This window comes from Lutra lutra, chromosome 1 (assembly GCF_902655055.1).
Source record: "Lutra lutra chromosome 1, mLutLut1.2, whole genome shotgun sequence".
Lineage (NCBI taxonomy): Eukaryota > Metazoa > Chordata > Mammalia > Carnivora > Mustelidae > Lutra > Lutra lutra.
This window is the reverse complement of record NC_062278.1, coordinates 122,342,215-122,359,328: the sequence shown is the minus strand read 5'-3', so window position 1 is coordinate 122,359,328 and position 17,114 is coordinate 122,342,215. Positions and strand designations below refer to the sequence as shown.

The window sequence follows — 17,114 nt, the reverse complement described above, 5'->3', positions numbered from 1 at the left end:
GCTGCCCCTGAGGTAGCATTGCACTCTGCTTCCTGAGGAGGATGGAGGCTGTGTGGTGTCGAGCTCTCTCTGGAGGAGAGAGAGAGTGGGGTCACCTCTGATGGGTTAGCCAGCATGGATATGGAGCCCAGGAGCAGAGCGCCTCTGATTTCTGTCAGTTTGAGGAGTATGGACAGGGGAGGCAGCCAGGCCTCAGCCTGGGACTATCATGGAGATGCCTCAGGCCTGCAGGTGTGGGGGGGTGCATGCGGATCCTGAAAGGGGGAGCCCATTGGTTTCCCCACTGCTCATCTTTATTATTTCTGCAGCTCAGGATGAACTAAAGCCCAGGAGAGCGGCCTCCAGACTGATCAGTAGTCAGCAATGAACAGGACACTGGATATGCTTGGGCACAAGCTGGTTTAGTAAGTCTGTGCCAGCAGAGTCCCCAGGCTTCTCTTGCTGGCCTCTAGTGGGAACTGAGACAGCTCACACTGAGCTGCTGGTCAACATGCTCTTGTCACCCGGTGGTTTTAGAAGGACCTCTTCTCTATCTTCTCACCTTAAACTTGAGCAGAGCAACAGGGTATCTTCTAAGATCTGGGAAGTTCTCACATCAGCTGGTTTTGGGCCAGTGTTCGAAATCTTCCAGCTACGGTGACCCCATTATGTTTCCCCACTAATCACCACCCCGCTAGCTGTGGTCAACTTCTTCCTCTGGACCACCTTGAATTAACCTTGAATCCAGAAAATCCTGCCCAGAGGAAGCAGAAAAGAGGGACCAGCAGGCTCCACTTCTTTGGGTCCACTGAAAGTCCTGTGCTGACTTTCTGGTTGGGGGATGATCTGAGCAGGACGTGGGAGAGCAATGTGTACATGGCAACCATGCCCGTTTTCACATCAACCCCAAGGAGAGAGATGCAGAGACAGACCTGACACCTGGACTGTCATGGTGACATGACTTCCATCCATGACTTTGAGGTCAGAGAGGCCCTGCAGGAAGACCGGTGCGACGGGCTTGCTGGGAGCTGCGGGCAGGAGGGACCCGCTCTTCCTGTCGCTCTTCTTTTCTGTGCAGCAGACAACAGAATGGGGGGTGAACAGTCATTTATTCATTTGACAAACACAGACCTGATGACTGCCGGGCAACCAACTATGTCGAGGCTCGGGCTTCCACCAGAGGTGGAAGGTGCTAACAGGTGGGGCACGTGGAGAGGGGCTGGAGGTCATAGGAAGGCAGTGAGCCCGTTTCTCTGCTTGGTGTGCCGGTGCCGGTGCCTGGGAACAGGGAGATGAGGGGCCTCCGTAGGGCCAAGCCTGGCCGAGGCTCTGCTTCCTCCAGAGAGTTTCAATACCTGCCACCTTAGGAGATTTTTTTTTTAACTTCACTCACCTTTTTTAATACATGCTATGCTCTCATGGCACCAAATTTTAAAAGTACTAGAGAGCGTGTGTAGTCTCCCTTCCACCCACCCCTGACCTGTGGCCATCAGGCTCCTCTCCCCAGAGACAACCTATTTTCAGTTTCTGGTTCATCTCGCCAGAGATGGTCTACGGATATAATACACACAAGCAAGTAGGCATACTCTTCCATTTTCTTCTCTTATAGAAACAATAGCGCACTCTATGCACCAATGGTCGTCTTATTTTTTCATTTACTGGTGCACCTTGTTGCCTCTCGTAAACCAGAAGCGAAGAGCTTTCTTGTCATTTTCTATGGCCGTGTGAGACTCCACACCCTCCCATGACATTTTAAGTCCCTCAAGAAAGCCAAAAGATACCACACTCACGAGAGGGACTCAAATTAAAAAGACTCGCCACCCCCAGCCCTGGTGTGGGCGAGGATGTGGAGTGCCAGGACCTCTCCCACGCACGGGCACCCTTCTGAAATCAGCATGGCACTTTCTTAAAAAGTTAAACATGCATTTACCATACGATCCAGTCCTTCTACCCCGGGTATTTGCACAGAAGAAATGAAAGCATGTATCCAGACAAAGACTTGTACACAAACGTTCATAGCAGCCTTATTTCTGACGGCCCCAAACTGGAAACAACTCGAGTGGCCATTGACAAGTAAGTGAGTAGAGATTGAGCCGTATTTATGCAGTGGGATAGGACTCAGCAATAAAAAGAAACAAACAAGAGACACTGCAACAGAGAAATCTCACAAAAATGACCCTGAACAAAAGAAGCCAAAGGAAAAGCACATACTGGATGATTCCATTTATATAAAATTCTACAAAATGCAAAACCTAGGGAGGGCAAGCAGGCAAGCAGATCTGGGGCTTATGGGGAAGGATTGTAAAGGGGCACCAGAAAGCATTTGAGGTTGATGGAGAAGTTCATTTCTTAAAATTGGGTGAGGTTTTCGTGGGTGAAGGTTTCAAATTAAACACCATGAATATATGCGGTTTGTTGTACATCAACATGATCTTAGTAAAAACTGGGGAAAGAAAATCTCGGAGGCAAGGTGGAAGTATACCAGCTAGTCTAAGACAAGAGCTAGAACAATTCTCTGGGTTCAGTGTTGACCCACTCACCTGTTTCAGTTCTCCAGGGAGGTGGGGTCACAAATAGGCTTTCTGTTGTTCTTGGAATGCCCCCCAGGCTGGGCTTGGACCTGCCTTGTGTGAGCCGGAGGGGAGGGGGAGGCAGAGTGGCTGAGCTAGCGTCACCCACGAAGGATGGCCCTGGTGTAGGACGAGCTCATGGCTATCCAGTCTCTGATCTTGCCCTTTGCCCTGCGAGCCGGGTGGCTTTGACCTTTAATCATTCTGGAGCTTTTTTGTTTTTGTGTTTTGGCAGGGGTAGGGAGGGAGAGGGTTCTCCTCTTAATTTCCTCTAACGATATCTCTAACTTAAACTCCAAGTTTTGGGGGAAAGGGACTCTGGTGTTTTGGGTTCTTATTAGCAAGGGACACATAGACCAAATTTCCAGAAAGCCAGCAGCCATGGGGATACATCTCCACTGTGCTTTATACACCTGAGAAAAATCAAACTCCACATTTGCCACTGAGTTTCTATCTTTTGGCACTAAAAAACAAAACAGGGCCCACTGCAGAGCTGTCCAGGTGCAGCCTCCGGGAGTGAGGATGGGAGATGCTGAGAAGGCTCAGGATGCTGGAGGGAACCGTCCCCAGAGGCAGGGGCATTGTGAAGGGCACAGAGACAGGGTAAACCCAGAGTCCGAAACCAGGGATGTGCCCTCAGGTCCTGGTGCTGCCTCCACCCCAGCCCCCAGCATCCCTGCCTCTGTCAGAGGGACAGCTAGGCAGACTAGCCCTTGACCTGAGGCCCTGGGAGTGGGCTCAGGGAGGCCCAGAACCGGAAGTGTAGACATCTCCTTATTCTGCCTAGGCTGCAGTGGCCAGGAAAGCAGGATGCCTCAGGAGAGTTGAGAAATTTCCTGTCCTGCACGGACTAAGACTTGAGGACAAAATGTTTATGCTTGTCTAGATCCACCCTCTCCCCCGCCCTGTTCCTGCTCCTCTGTTACCTCAGCCAGTCCCCAGTTTTAGAGGTCTGCATAGATGGGCATTCCTATGTTCCTACGTGCTGCAGGAACATCAAACACTCCTTTGAGTTGCCGGCGCCCCTCTGTGGCCCCTACCATCTCTCAGATCTGGCCCCGGGCAAGTCACTGCCTCTGTCTTAAACTCAATGGCCTCACCTGTGTTTAGGGTAATAACAATATAATCCCTGGGCTTTGGGAGCTTTAAAGAGAGAACATGTGAACACATTTTGTAGGTCTACTCAACACCAATGAGACCTTCTGTGTGAAGCTGGCACAGGCACTGACTCGGTCTTACCCGCCGGGGCGGCATTATTATGGGTTCTCAGCTGCAAAAAAACAGAGGTGGGGCCCTTACCCAAGGACTGCAGACTTGTTTTGTTCTTACATGACCCTAGGTAAATACTGTTAGGGATAAAAATGCACAGCTTAAAACTCTCCTGGGATATATGTAAAATAATTTGAGAACAACCCGGTGGCAACCCCTCCAGGAGACAGATGAATGGGAGGACTGCTCTGTGGGCGCCTGGCCTGGGAGACATGGAGTCCCATGGCACCATGGTCCCAGACCTGCCCTGTGTTCCCCACACCCCAGGCCTAGAAGGAGGGTAAAGGGAAATGATTGGGAGCAAGTGGGCAGAATGAATCTGACCTCAGACCTACAGACTGGGTCACGTGGGATCAGCGTGACAGAGTCCTGGCTAGGGAATGGCTGAGTCATGCCTAGCATTCAACCACCCCAAATTCTTCACCGGGTGAGAAACCAACCAGCCCTCCCACAAACACACTTTGCACTGGGATTACGGAGCCATGAGCCATGAGAAAAGCAGTTTTCTGGAAGTGGCCTGAGAAAAGCAGCCCTCACTAGCATCCTGAGACCCTAGTCCCACTCCCACCACCCACTCTCCTGAGAGACTATAACGTGCTCAGGTGAAGTGACCTGCGCGAGGTCACAGGGCATCATAGGCAGACCTAGAGCTCATACCCAGGTCTTCTGACGGGAAGACCCAGATGTCCTGGAGACCATCTCTTGCACGGGAACCATGCTTCTCCGGCGGCAAACTTCTGACAAGAGCAGAGGTCTTATCTGCTGACCCACAACCTAGATTCTTGTCAGGGGAGGACAGCTAAAGCAGAGCAAGGCCTAGCCAGTGGAAAGGGCAAGATGTGTGGACTGCACTGAATTTCAAAGCCAAACAAATTACTGTGTCTCATCTGTGGCCTATGCACTATGGTGTCCGCTCATGCTCACTCTTGGACAGACTTGGAGGAAACCAGGAGACAGATGGAAGGTGGTGCTCTGAAATTGGAGCTCTGGCTGTCTGACATGACGCAAGCTCCCCAACCCACAGTCTATCAGGTCTGGATGCTACCGTGTTGATAAGTGTAACATCTACACCATCACTATAATGCATGATAAATACCGTAGGGTTGTTAGATGATTCAAAGCAGCAACCTATGTAAGGCAGCTAGTACAATGTCTGACACATAAGAAGTATAAAAATTCATGGTTTTTTTGGCCTTTCCTGACCCAACTGACCGTTTTTGGTTGGGTACACTCAATGTGGCCGTACCTACAATGAGAGCCATCCTCCAAACCAGGACATTGCTGTTGAACCATACAACTCTGGAAGGACATAGAGCAGCTGCCAACAAGGGGACATCATCACAAGAATGGCTTGGAGGGTCTGGCACTTTAAGATTCTGAAGGACGCTCTCAGGCCATTCAGCGTTATCCTCAACATCCCCAGAGGTAAGGCAGGTTGTGTCCCCACTTCTCTGAGGCTCAGAGAAGGGAGCTGGCCTGTGCTAAGATCCCAGCGCTGACGTGACCTCCAGGGACTTGGTCTGGACACACTCCCCTGCTGTCCTGAGAACAAAGGGCAGCCACTCAGATTCCCGTGGGAGCTCTCACTCACTGTTGTCCATGCCCAGACTCGCCAGTGCCCCTAGAGAGCTGCACCTCTGGGCTTCAGCTTTGGAGGTTGTCTGGCATAGTCCTGGTCTGAAGCGGGGGTGGGGGGTCGAGTCTGAAGCAAGAGGTCCCCAGTGGCCCAGGGAACCGCCACTGGGAGCCGCCTTCATCTGGGGAGGGCAGGCACTGGCCATGGCACATAGGTGGCAAGGGAGGGGTCCCCAGGACCCAGAGACAGATGTCTCTGCTCAAATGGGGCCAGACTAAATATACCCCAGGTTTCCCCACAGCTGTGCATCCTGCCACTCTGCCGAGACCAGGCCTGGAGAGAACCTGCTGTCTGGGATCCAGGAAGGGCCAAGTTCCCTTGATGTACTGGCCTAGAAATAAAGATGGAATGTGAACTCACCGGGGGCGCCGGTACGTGGGCCCTGGCCAGTGACTCCGTAGTCACTCACAGACTCACTCTGTCATTTAACTGAGTAGCTAGCTACTGGGTGCCCTGTTCCACCTGGAGAGAAAGGGAACGGACCAAGCCTGCCCTCCATGGAAAGACAAGACCTGAGATCAAGAATACTTAGAAGTAGTTTCCCGACAACAAGAATGATGCCATATCCAGTACAGCTGGTGACGGGACTGGAGAAGGGGGAGGAGCAGCAGAGATGATGGGGCAGAGAGGGGATAGATGGAGGGAAAAGGAAGGACCCCCCCCCAAGCCCCCACTGACCCTCTGATGTCTTTCTCCTTGGCCACTTTTGCTCTGTTTTAAATCATCAGAAACTGTTTCTGAAGACCCCCACATTAACTTCTTGCTCTGAGGAGGCAGAAGCAGCAAACGGAGAACCTGTCAGCGTCCCTGAGACCCAGCAGGGGCCGGAGTAGCTGTAGGCCTAATGCGGTGGGCAGCCCCTTACCTCTGAGCATGGCTGCTCTCCACCTGTGAAGTGGTCATTCACAAGGGGACTTGTGATGGGAATGGAATAATTGACAAGTCAGCTTTTCTAACCCATTAGTTGTTTTCTGTCAAAACAATGTTCCTCATTAAAAACACTGATGGTTTAAAACAGTCACATGAACTGGTATTAACTCAGTATTTCATTTCTGAAAAGTTTTTTTAAATTCTTTTTTAAGATTTTATCTATTTATTTGATAGAAGAAGATCACAAGTAGGCAAAGAGGCAGGCAGAGAGAGAGGAGGAAGCAGGCTTGATCCCAGGACCCTGAGATCATGACCTGAGCCAAAGGCAGAGGCTCTAACCCACTGAGCCACACAGGCGCCCCATTTCTGAAAAGCTCTTAATTAGAGAAAGAGTTAAATACCCACCCAACAGGTGCACTTTGTTACCATTCTCATTGGCTCCTATGCAATAACCTTTATAAGCTATTTCTCAAAGCTGGAGATATGAACGAAGGCTTTAGCTTCTCTTGGGCTTGAAATTAAGAGGCATCTACAGTCTCTGTCCCCGGGGCTGGCCGTGATCTCAGCCCTCCTTCGACACTACAGTGACCCTCCTGTTCCCCCCTTTGGGTCCTTCCTTCCCCTTCCTCGGGTTTAGCAGGAAAAACACTTTGGGGTTTCTCCTTAGAAGCATTCTCTCCACCTGTCTCCTTTCTTCAGCCACCCTGATCGGATCCGAGCTTTCATTAAATACACATGTTTACACTTTGAGTAGCTTGCCTTGAAAATGGCCCTCTGCAGGCTTCCAACTCATTCAAAACTTATTTCAGATTAGAACAAGAAATTGTGGAAAAGAGCTTAAACAGATGACACAGACACATAAAGAGAGGGTGTTGGTGGGAAACATCCTACCATCCAGGAGCCCCCCCTGCTCCCAGGACTCTCCCCTATAGAAGGACCCCTGCCTATTGTCATCAGGGCCATTTACTAAGTCCCACTCTTAGAGCCTCAGACCCTGTCCTTCAGCAGCTTGCCTGCATCCCTGGATTCACCAAATGAAAATGGTTGTGGAAGGCTCTCCCCTACTTCCTAATACCCTCCCTCCTTAAACCTCTCATGGAAAGACACAGACCTCTTACAAAAGCACAGCTGGAAACCACTGCTGAGCTTTTCTGCTTAGTCATTACAACGCAAAATACCATTCCAACAGCCAATCTGGCTCACTCCAAGCCCTGTTAGGGTATGGAAACTCAGTAAATCACCATCTGAAGGGGAACTCTGGAAGCACAGTCCTCCCTTCTTTCTTTATTTGGTGCTCAAAATCCAGCACGGTCCAGGGATCAGAGACTAGCCTCCTTTCCCTACATGCCATGACGTGACCATTGACTCTAGAGGACTAGTCAAAGGAAGCTTACCTTCACCCAGCCCCTTGCTATTAGCGGGGCATTTATGCAAGGTGTAAATCCCTAGTACTTAACTTCTCTTCCAACAAAAGTCTCGCCTAACCAAATAAACCTACTTGGTGATTGGGCAAAACTTCTACTTCTATGCCAAAAAAAGAGCTTTGGTCTGTTGGCTTTTCTTCCCTCCCACTGACTTCTCTAGAACCTGAGAAGCAAACAGGAATAGAAGTGTACAAAGAGAGAACAAAAAGAAACAATGATGTAGGACAGTCCCCAAAAGATCTCTGACCAGTAATGGCAGGGGTGCTGGATGGGAAGCAGGAATCACTGCCACCATAGCCTTCTGACTGACTCAGAAGTTACAATCAAATATAGGTCAACATAGCTCAACATAAAGGTACAGCAGCCAAGGCCCCCAGCCCTCCTTCCTAAGGAGGGCCTGGAAACCACCGTTGCCATCATACAGTCATAGCGTGGGTCATATTTTGCTGTTAGGGACACAAAGCTGTTATTCTGGATGGCGTTCTTGACCAAGGCCTCCAAGCAAGCAAAGGACAGATTCGGCCAACAGTGGGCTGGACAACTAGACAGTTCTGCATCTCTTATTGTCCAATTAGTAAACCGAGGCTTCAGTTCTGAGATATGGACACACATGTACACGCATTCACTCAGAAATCTTCCTGTGGTGCATGACCCCGTTTCTGCTGTATTCAAACTACATTAAACTAGAACATTGGTTATAAAATAATTTAACATTTATCTGCTTGCCTTCCTAGAATTTAAAAGATTTCTGGGACAGATGTGTGTGGATCGGCTAAGGGTCTTCGAAGCAGACCAAAAAAAAATTAAAACCAAAGTTTATCCTCCTTCAGTACATTTCTCTTTAGCTAATATTAGTAAGTATTAGAAATGTTTCCAGTGCTTGAGAGTTTATCGAGGGGAGACACCACTGGACAGATTATATAGTATCTGAAATTCCCGAGCTTAATTTGGGAGAGTGGTGGGGGTGGGAGGCTGTCAGGGCTCCGCGCTGCCCCACTTAGCACCTGTCAATAACCTGAGCGTGAACTGGGCTTCTACTGATGCTCTAAGTTTCATCTTTTTACTCTAGATAGCAGTTTCTTAAAAACCTTCCCCACATTTTATCTCCTTAGGTGCCTTTAAGGAGGCCCAACAAGCCTTCAGTTAAATAAACACCATTAAGCTGAGATACTAAAGTCAAAATGGGCACAGTTAGCAAGTTAGTAAATCTACTCACTTAAGAATTTTAGCCTTGACAAAGATACTCCAGGGGGAGATAAATTAAAGTATTCTAGCCTGAGGAAGTCTCCCCCTGACCCCAATGACTCAGTCCAAATACGCTGAAATATTTACTCCCCTCTCGGATCTTCCTAGGCTCTGCAGGAATTTCGGTTAATCATCCTTTAGTGTTCGTCTTGGGTTGGGTTGGTGGGGAAAGGCTTTCACTGCCTGGTTAACTATTGGGGAATTTTTTTTTTAATCCTGGGCTGGGGGGAAGAGAGAAGGAATATTGGTTGAGGGACTGTTGAGAGCTAGCAGGTGGGTTTCTGGCACACTCCAATGAGCACTGAGCCCCCAGGGAAGTCAAGAGGTAAAGTGACATACTTCTAGAGAGGCCATTACCACTGTGTGCTTTCAAGCATTCCCTGAACACCGTCTCACAGAGGAGGCCCCGATCCACAGGCAATAATGACTAAGAAAGGGTCCCTGCCTGCAGGGAGCTTACAGTCTAGCAGGGAAGACAATTAAACCAGCAATTAGAGTGAAATCCCACAGTTAGAATAAAATGTGGGCTCCTTACCCCTAGAGGCCCTGCATGAGGTGCCCCTGCCCCTCTTTCTGAACTCCTTCTCACTTTGCTCCAGCCACCCTGGCTTATCTGCCTGTTCCTTGAATAGGCTGACCTTGCTCCCAATTTTAGGGCCTTTGCACCTGCTGTCCCGCCTGCCTGGAGCCCTGTTTCTCCAGCTCCCTAAAGTTTTTGCTCAAAAGTCCCCTCCACCTAGAGCCTTCCCTCACCACCCAATGTGCTCCTCACCCATGCCCCAGAAGGATCCCTTCCACCTTTCTCCGTCAGAACATGATTAAACTAGGTAGTGATTATGGCGCGTTTCCCCATCAGAACGCATGCACCCGGAAGGCAGAGCGTGTCTGCCCTGCTCACTGGGGCCTTCCCAGAATGATGTCTGGCCCAAAGCAGGGGCTCGGGACAGATTTATTGGCAAATAAACACAATGATAGGAGAAGTTCAGCCAGCGAGAGGACTCACTCTGGGGTTCCCGGGGAGGGCTTCCTAAAGGAGGGACATTTGCTAGGGAGAGAGGCAGATTTTGGAGAAAGGGGTTGCAGAGAAGAGGCAGAGAAAGCTGGGTAAAGTGGCTGCAGAAATCACATCAGAGTGCTGGGCCAGCGACTTCTGGATGATTGCAAAACCTTGGCAAAAGGCTAACGAGGTGAGAAAGAGCACCCACACCTGGCGTTCCGCGGAGCATATACGGGGTTCTGGGCTGAGCGAGCCTGCAGCACAGCCTCCCTGGAAACCTCCTCCTCCCCGGGAAGCTGATCGCAAGGGTGCCTGACTGAAGGGCGCCCTCTCGTGGCCAGAGCCCCTAGAATGGGGTCCTCCTCGGGCTCTAGTGTCTCTGCCAGGTGCCTCCCTCCCTCTAGAATTCCGGGATTCTCGCTCCTTCCTAAAAACAAACGAACAGACACACGGATGGACAGACAACCGCCGTCCACCCACGGTGGCAAAGTTGGTCCTTTTGTAAAACCGCTTAGACTTGGCATTTTGAATGATTTTACCGTGTGTAAAGGTTGGGGGGCAGTCTGTTGGTCAAAATTGCAACAGCACACATCGAGCCCTTCCTCTGTTCTGAGGACATTCCGTGTATTCGTTAACTCAATCCTCCGTACTGCGGACTGTGACTATCAGTGTCCCCATTGCGTGGAAGAGGAAAGCGAGGCCCTGAGGGTGGAATGGCGCCCCCGTGGCCAGGCAAGCTAGTGGTGCAGCAGGATTCACTCCAGGCCAGTCAGCTCCCCGGCCAGGATGGGACTGTGGCTCGTGCCACACTGAGGGTTAACAGAAAAGCCAGGCCTTGGGCAGCTAAGGAGAGACTGGAAGGGAACCATGCTCGGTGCAGTGGGAACAAATGTCTCTCCTGCGGTCCCCCACCCCCTCAGACGCCCCCAGAGACCTAGAGCTCCAGGAACTGCCAATAAAGTAAGAAAAAACTCCACAGCTGAGGATGGGGTAGCCTTTAGCTGCCTGACCGCCCAGGGCAGGGAGCCAGGGTGTCCCTGTGCCAGGCTCAGTCCGCCTGGCTCCTGTGCTGACAGCTCAGCCCTGCGGCCCGCGCGTGGCCGCGTCTCTCAGCCTGCTTCACCATTTATGGTATCTGAGCCTCTGTTTGGCCTTCACAGGCCAGCAAATCCCCACACCGGGAAGGAGTTCTCACTCACGTGGGGCTGTTCTCAGAGCAAACCCCAAAGGCTCTTGGCAGAGTTCTTGCTGGGGACCTGTTTCTGCTTTAAGACATGTGTGCATGGGCAGTCACCCAGACCCCACTCCTCCCACAGACCTGGGGACAAGGAGGACGGCCCCAAAGACTCCTTGATCCTTCATCTGAGGACCCCCACCTCCAGAAGAACTATTAGCTCAGCTGGGTCTCTTTAATCCAAACTAAACCCAGGCAAGTGGGGACAGGCACAGGATTAGCAAGGCCACTAGCTGAAGTCAGTGGGGAGAGTCTTGGGCAAGAGACCCATCAGATGTCACTCTGGCCCTCTTGCCCCTTACTAGGCTTTGGAGCAGGCCATGTGGACTTGCAAAGAGAGCCCCCCTGTTGGGAAGGGGAGGGTCACTCCTCTGGCCCAAAGAGATGAAGCTCAGATCTCTTTTCGTTTCATTATCACAATTTCCTGAGGCCCTTCAATGAGCCATGAAAGGAGACCTGTAAGGACAAAGCCAGAATTCCAGCTGACAGATTCCAGGGGTGGGGGTGGCCAGAATCAGGCTCCCCCTGGGTATGAACGGCTTCCTGGAAGGAAGCAGAGGCCAGGTGATGACTCCACTCTAGCGCCCTTCAGAGAAATTGGGGAGTCCTGGGAATGGGCCTCTTTTGGGCAAAGAGCCCCACAGAGCACCAACCCCTAATCCTTATGGGTGACACTGCCCGGCCTACAGGGCCCAGGCTGTCCCCTTGGGCCAGTGAATGCACACCCTGGAAAAGGGCATAGGACTGAGCACAGGCTTGGAGTCACGAGGATCTGCGTCTGGAAGCCTAGTCTGACTTTACCAGCTTGTGTGCTTGGGCGAGTCGCGTAAGCTTTTTGAGACCTCCAGACTCTTTGGTCTAAAATAACGGAGAGTGTGGGCCTCCCCAGGCCTGCTGAGGTCTAAATGAGAAAGTATTTAACGCAGTAACCAGCACGTGATTTCCGCCTTGCCCTTTTCGGTGGAACCAGGTCGTGTGTCCTCCCAGAAGGCAGTTGCCCACGTTATAGGGAGTGTCACCCCACACCCCCCAAGACCTGAACCCTAGGGGGCAGAGGGAAGAGACATGGTCTCCTGCCAGTGTGCCGGGGAGCGGGAGCCTAGGCCCTGGGAGTGGGGGGAAGGTAGGGAAGCAGGCTTACCTGGACACCCCAGCCCCGGGGAGCATTCCCCCCGCACCATCACCATGCCTGCCGACCCCACAGCCCAGACAGTTCTGTCTCAAGTGCTGTGACTCCCCTGGAACTTCCTGGGACTAAGGGCTGGGTGTGGATCAATGGATGAGCGTGGTAATCAGATTACTGGGCACCAGGCTGCTGATGTATGAAAACCAGCCTAGGCTGGTGGGGAGGAGCAGGGTCAAGGAAAAGGGGAACATCCTGGGACCCTTTTGAAGCCCCCGGTGAGGGAGGTAGCACTAGTGAGACCCCCTGAGTCCTAAGAGGGTATGCGAGTATTCCTCCTGGGGTACCTTTCCATGTGAGGGGACTTCTTACCACACTGGAAGCTTCTTGAGCCAAGGGAGCCCTTGCCTCTTTCCACTGCATCCTCCCTCAGCCCCACTGGGGCAAGGGGGGGGAGGGGGCCTTTGCCTTGTGACTGTGGACCTCTAGAGGCCATTTCCTCCACCTGCCTGCCTTCAGGTGTAGTGTGCTCTTTCTCCAAAGCAGGTGTCTGCTTCAAAGGTGCTTCTAGAGAGGCGCCCAGAGGCTCCTACCATGGACAGTGACCCGGGCGCTGCAGGACACCTGCCCCACGGTGTTCTTGGCCAGACAGGTGTAGATGCCGTCATCTTCCGGCAGGGCGTCCTGGATGTGGAGCTTGGCCACGCCGGCCTCACAGGAGGAGTGAGCATACTGGATGGGCTGCTCTGTGGAGGGAAGCACAGGAAGGCTCAGGCCAGATGTGGGGAGGCTCCCCGGTGTGGCAGCTGTCACGTCACCATGCTTGCTCAGATCCACTGCGGGTTGACGACATATTTGGCCGTCCCCTAGCCTGCTGGATAGAGGAAGCCAGGTGTTAGGGAGGGAGATGAAGAAGAGACAGTGATTGTTGGGGCACAGGAACAAGTCTGGGGCTGGAAGGACTATGGGGAGAGATTCTGGAGGCACTGCAAATGCAGGAGGGAAGGGAGCATAGTTCTGTGCATTTTGTTTAAAGGAACAGCCCCAGCATCCATAGCCTAGACTTCACAGAAGTCTGAGCCTGGAAAGAATCTTACAGGGTCATCTGGCCCAGAGCCCAGCCTCAGGCACAACAGGCCTCACCCAGACAACAGGAGGCTCCTGGCTCCTTTTAGACGTCTCCAGAAATAATGAGTCCATTTCCCATTACAGATACTCATCAGAAAGCAAGTGTGTGACCTCAATCTGATGCTGCAATTCGGTGCATTTTGGTGCATTTTAGGGTTCATGGAAAAGATAAATATGCAAAACTAAAAATGACTCAGGCCCCTTCTTTCTAGAGTCCCTGCCATGAGAGGCCCTTTATTCAGGACACATAAAGTCCTGCATGGAGATAGAAGTGCATGCTATGAACGTCAGTGGTTTCCTTAATGCTATACGTCCCTGGGACTTTATCATTCCAGGATGTGAGCTTTTATTTCCAGGGGGAAAAAAAAAAAATCTCATCACTGAAGATTCTGGCCTCAGAACAGGAATGTGTCTGCTCACTATATAGGAAGCAACTGTCAGTTGCTTCCCTTGTCAGGCCCCAGGGTCCTGGTTTGCACTTCATAAAACTGGGGGTGGGTAGTGGGGGGGGGAGGAGTAAGTGCGGAAAGAAGTCCTCTCCCTGCAGTCCAATGTTTTCTTCTGCACATAGCAACACCTCGTGTCTCCATGACAGTCTGCAGAGACTGCCAAGCAAGCATGCCATAGGGCGGGAAGGAAAAGAGTTTGCCCTTCATAAAGGTGGGGCTGGGAGCTGGGGAAAGGCAGGGGCCAGGATTGGGCGACTGAGAGGACTGAACACTGCTCTTGGCTTTTTGTGAAAAGAAATGACACTCTACAACTTCTCTTCCTTGAGAATACCAGTACATTCCATGACATCTATCAAAGCGCCTCTGCTGTCGAAATGTGCCAACAAAGTGTTTGAGATCTCTTTTGTTACTGGAGCATAACTCACTTTGGCTCTACACACATGGGATAGAATGGTGGCTTCAGAAAGGAGTTTGAGGGCTCGGGGCACTCAGAATTGAGAGACACAGAACTCTCCCCACCAGGAGATGGGAAGACTGGTTAGCCGCCCAGAGAACTTGAGCATGATCGCCCTCTAGTGGTAATGGTGTGGAAATGCCAACATTGACCAAAAATAAAAAGGTAGGGTGACTTTTCCAGGTCCTGAGGGGTACAGACCAGGCGTCCGCAAACTACTGCTCATGGGTCAAATCTGACCTGCAGCCTGTTTTTGTATAGCCTGAAAGCAAAGAATAGTTGTTACAGAGTTTAAATCATTGAAAAAAATCAACAAGAAAATATTTCGTGATCTGTGAGGAGTGTATGAAATTCACATTTCAGTGTCCATAAATAAAGTTTTATTGCAACACTGTCACACTTATTCATCTACATATTGTCTCTGGCTGCTTTTCTGCTGCCACAACAGCAGAGTTGAGTAGTTGTGACAGAGACAATATGGCCAGCGAAGCTGAAAATACTTACTATCTGGCTTTATGGAAAATGTTTCTTGACCCATGGTCTGGATTCTGAGCCAGAGGGAAGTGAAACTCTCTTACTCAGATCCATTACTAGTCCTTAAAGTCCGTGTTCTGTTCCAGTTGCAAAGAGGCTGCCTCTTTGTGGTCAGTTCCAGGATCCGACAGAAGCTCTGTCCATAGCGAGGGGCAGAGGGAAGGGTGACTTCAATTGTCACTTATTTGCCCAAGAATATGACACATGGGAAAACTATATTCACCTTTTCTCACTGACTAGAGATAATCTCTAGCAAAGCCTAAGCAAACTATACCAACTAGGGAGGTTCACAAGTAACACATCAATAGTGTAGAAACAGCTGGGGGCGATTTGGTGCATAGCTGACAGGTGCCACTGTCCGAGAGGAGCCTATTTCTATCAGCCCTGAGAGGTCTGGGTCCCAAACATTCTGTTTCAGCCCATCTCCTCACCCATAAAGAGGCTGATGCCCGGGGAGTGAAGAGGGGTGTCCAAGGTCCCCCAACCCCTAGATGGCAGAGAAGGCTAAGTGCCCTTGTCTCCTGACTGGCAGCTCTTCCTTCATCCTCCCCATGGATCCCCAAAGCAGGGGCTCCCAAAGCAGACCCCGTTCAACATCAACAACTTGATGGACTGTTCTCAGTTCTTTTTTTTGTTTTGTTCTGTTTTGTTTTTAAGATTTTATTTATTTATTTTACAGAGAGAGTGAGAGAGCACAAGCAGAGGGAGCAGTAGAGGCAGAAGGAGAGGAAAAAGCAGGCTCCCCACTAAGCAGGGAGCCCAATGCGGTGCTTGATCCCAGGAACCCAGGATCATGACCTGAGCTAAAGGCAGATGCCCAATGGACTGAGCCACCCAGGCGCCCCTGTTCTCAGTTCTAAAATTAGAGTTCTCCCATACTTTTGGAATCAAAAGGCTTTTTTACCAAGAGAAGAGTGATAATATATGACTGCAGATTTTTTCAAAAGACCTTACTTGGCCAAAAAAAAAAAAAAAAAAGTTGGAATGTCTCTATAGGACCATAACATTAAAAAGCTGGTCTACAAATCCCAAAACCAACTGCCACTAAATAGATGGCAAGGTTCAGGGATGTCTGGGTGGCTCAGTCGGTTGAGCGGCTGCCTTCAGCTCAGGTCATGATCCCAGGGTCCTGGGATCCAGTCCCATATCTGGCTCCTTGCTCAGCAGGGAGCCTGCTTCTCCCCCTGCCTGCAGCTGCCCCTGCTTGTGTGCTCTCTGACAAAGAAATAAATAAAATTCTATAAAAAAAAGTAAAAGGTGAGGTTCCACAAGTAACTTCTAGTATGGTTCATTTATTTGTTAATTTGTTTACTTATTGACTCAACAAATATTTATTGAGGACCTACTGTGAGCCTGGCCAAGTTGGTTGTGCACCCACGTACATTAGCTGTTTCATATAAAGGATCTAATTCACTTCACAGCCCCCACCCTGGGAGGCAGTTGACATTATTCCCATGCTGCAGGAGCTCAAGGCTCAGATAGGAATAGCAACTTGCCCAGCGTCCCCTGCCAGCCAATAGCAGACTCCACGGTCCCGTGAGCTCCCTGTACCCTGCAGGTTCATGCCAAGCCAAGTGAGAAGGCAGGCAGAGCCAAAGGGCCCAGGGGGCTGGAGCAAGAGGAACTCACCATTGAGCAGCCAAGTGATTTGGGGGACCGGGGTCCCCTGCACTGAGCACTGCAGCACAAAGTCCTGGCCCTCGACGACAGTGCAGTCCTTCAGGACCTTGGAGAATGAGGGTGCCACCTCCGGTGCGGCCAGGCCTGCAAGGGTAGAGAACACACAGGCCGTCTCAGACCACAGCCAGTGGGCACAGGCACCAGGCTTTCTCAGGAGCCTGGCTTGGCCTTAACCTCTCTGCATGCTTGGAGGCAGGCTGCACTATAGGTGTGGAGACCTGGGGCCAGAGACGGAGAAACCAGCAGTGGCTTATTCATTGTCACAGAGCAGCCCAGGTCCACAAGCGCTCAGGACATGGGCCTGCCCCCTCCTCTGGGACTCAGGCTCCTCCTCGCCTATCCTGGAGCACCCACAGAGCTCCTTCTTCCCTGCTTTCCTGGTCCCCCATTACTCCCCAGCGTCCCTTCTCTCCTTTACCACATCCCACTGGACCTGCATAATCTTGAGAATCTCTTTGTAACTGTAGAGACAAACATGCCCACTGGGGAGGACATTTCAATTTTAACGTGTTATTTTTTCCA

The 17,114-nt window shown here is 51.0% G+C and overlaps 1 protein-coding gene across 4 annotated transcripts in view; it reads right to left on the bottom strand.

The window, feature by feature from the left end:
* Window positions 1–17,114, bottom strand: part of MYLK (myosin light chain kinase) — a 202,616-nt gene that overhangs the window by 91,039 nt on the left and 94,463 nt on the right. For all 4 annotated transcript variants that reach the window (XM_047735204.1, XM_047735185.1, XM_047735196.1 and 1 more), the window contains exons 10-12: window positions 16,542–16,676; window positions 12,941–13,093; window positions 912–1,049 (exon numbers count right to left, since the gene is read on the bottom strand). In XM_047735204.1, coding sequence (XP_047591160.1) covers window positions 912–1,049; window positions 12,941–13,093; window positions 16,542–16,676 — 426 coding nt within the window. The remainder of the gene's footprint in view (window positions 1–911; window positions 1,050–12,940; window positions 13,094–16,541; window positions 16,677–17,114) is intronic.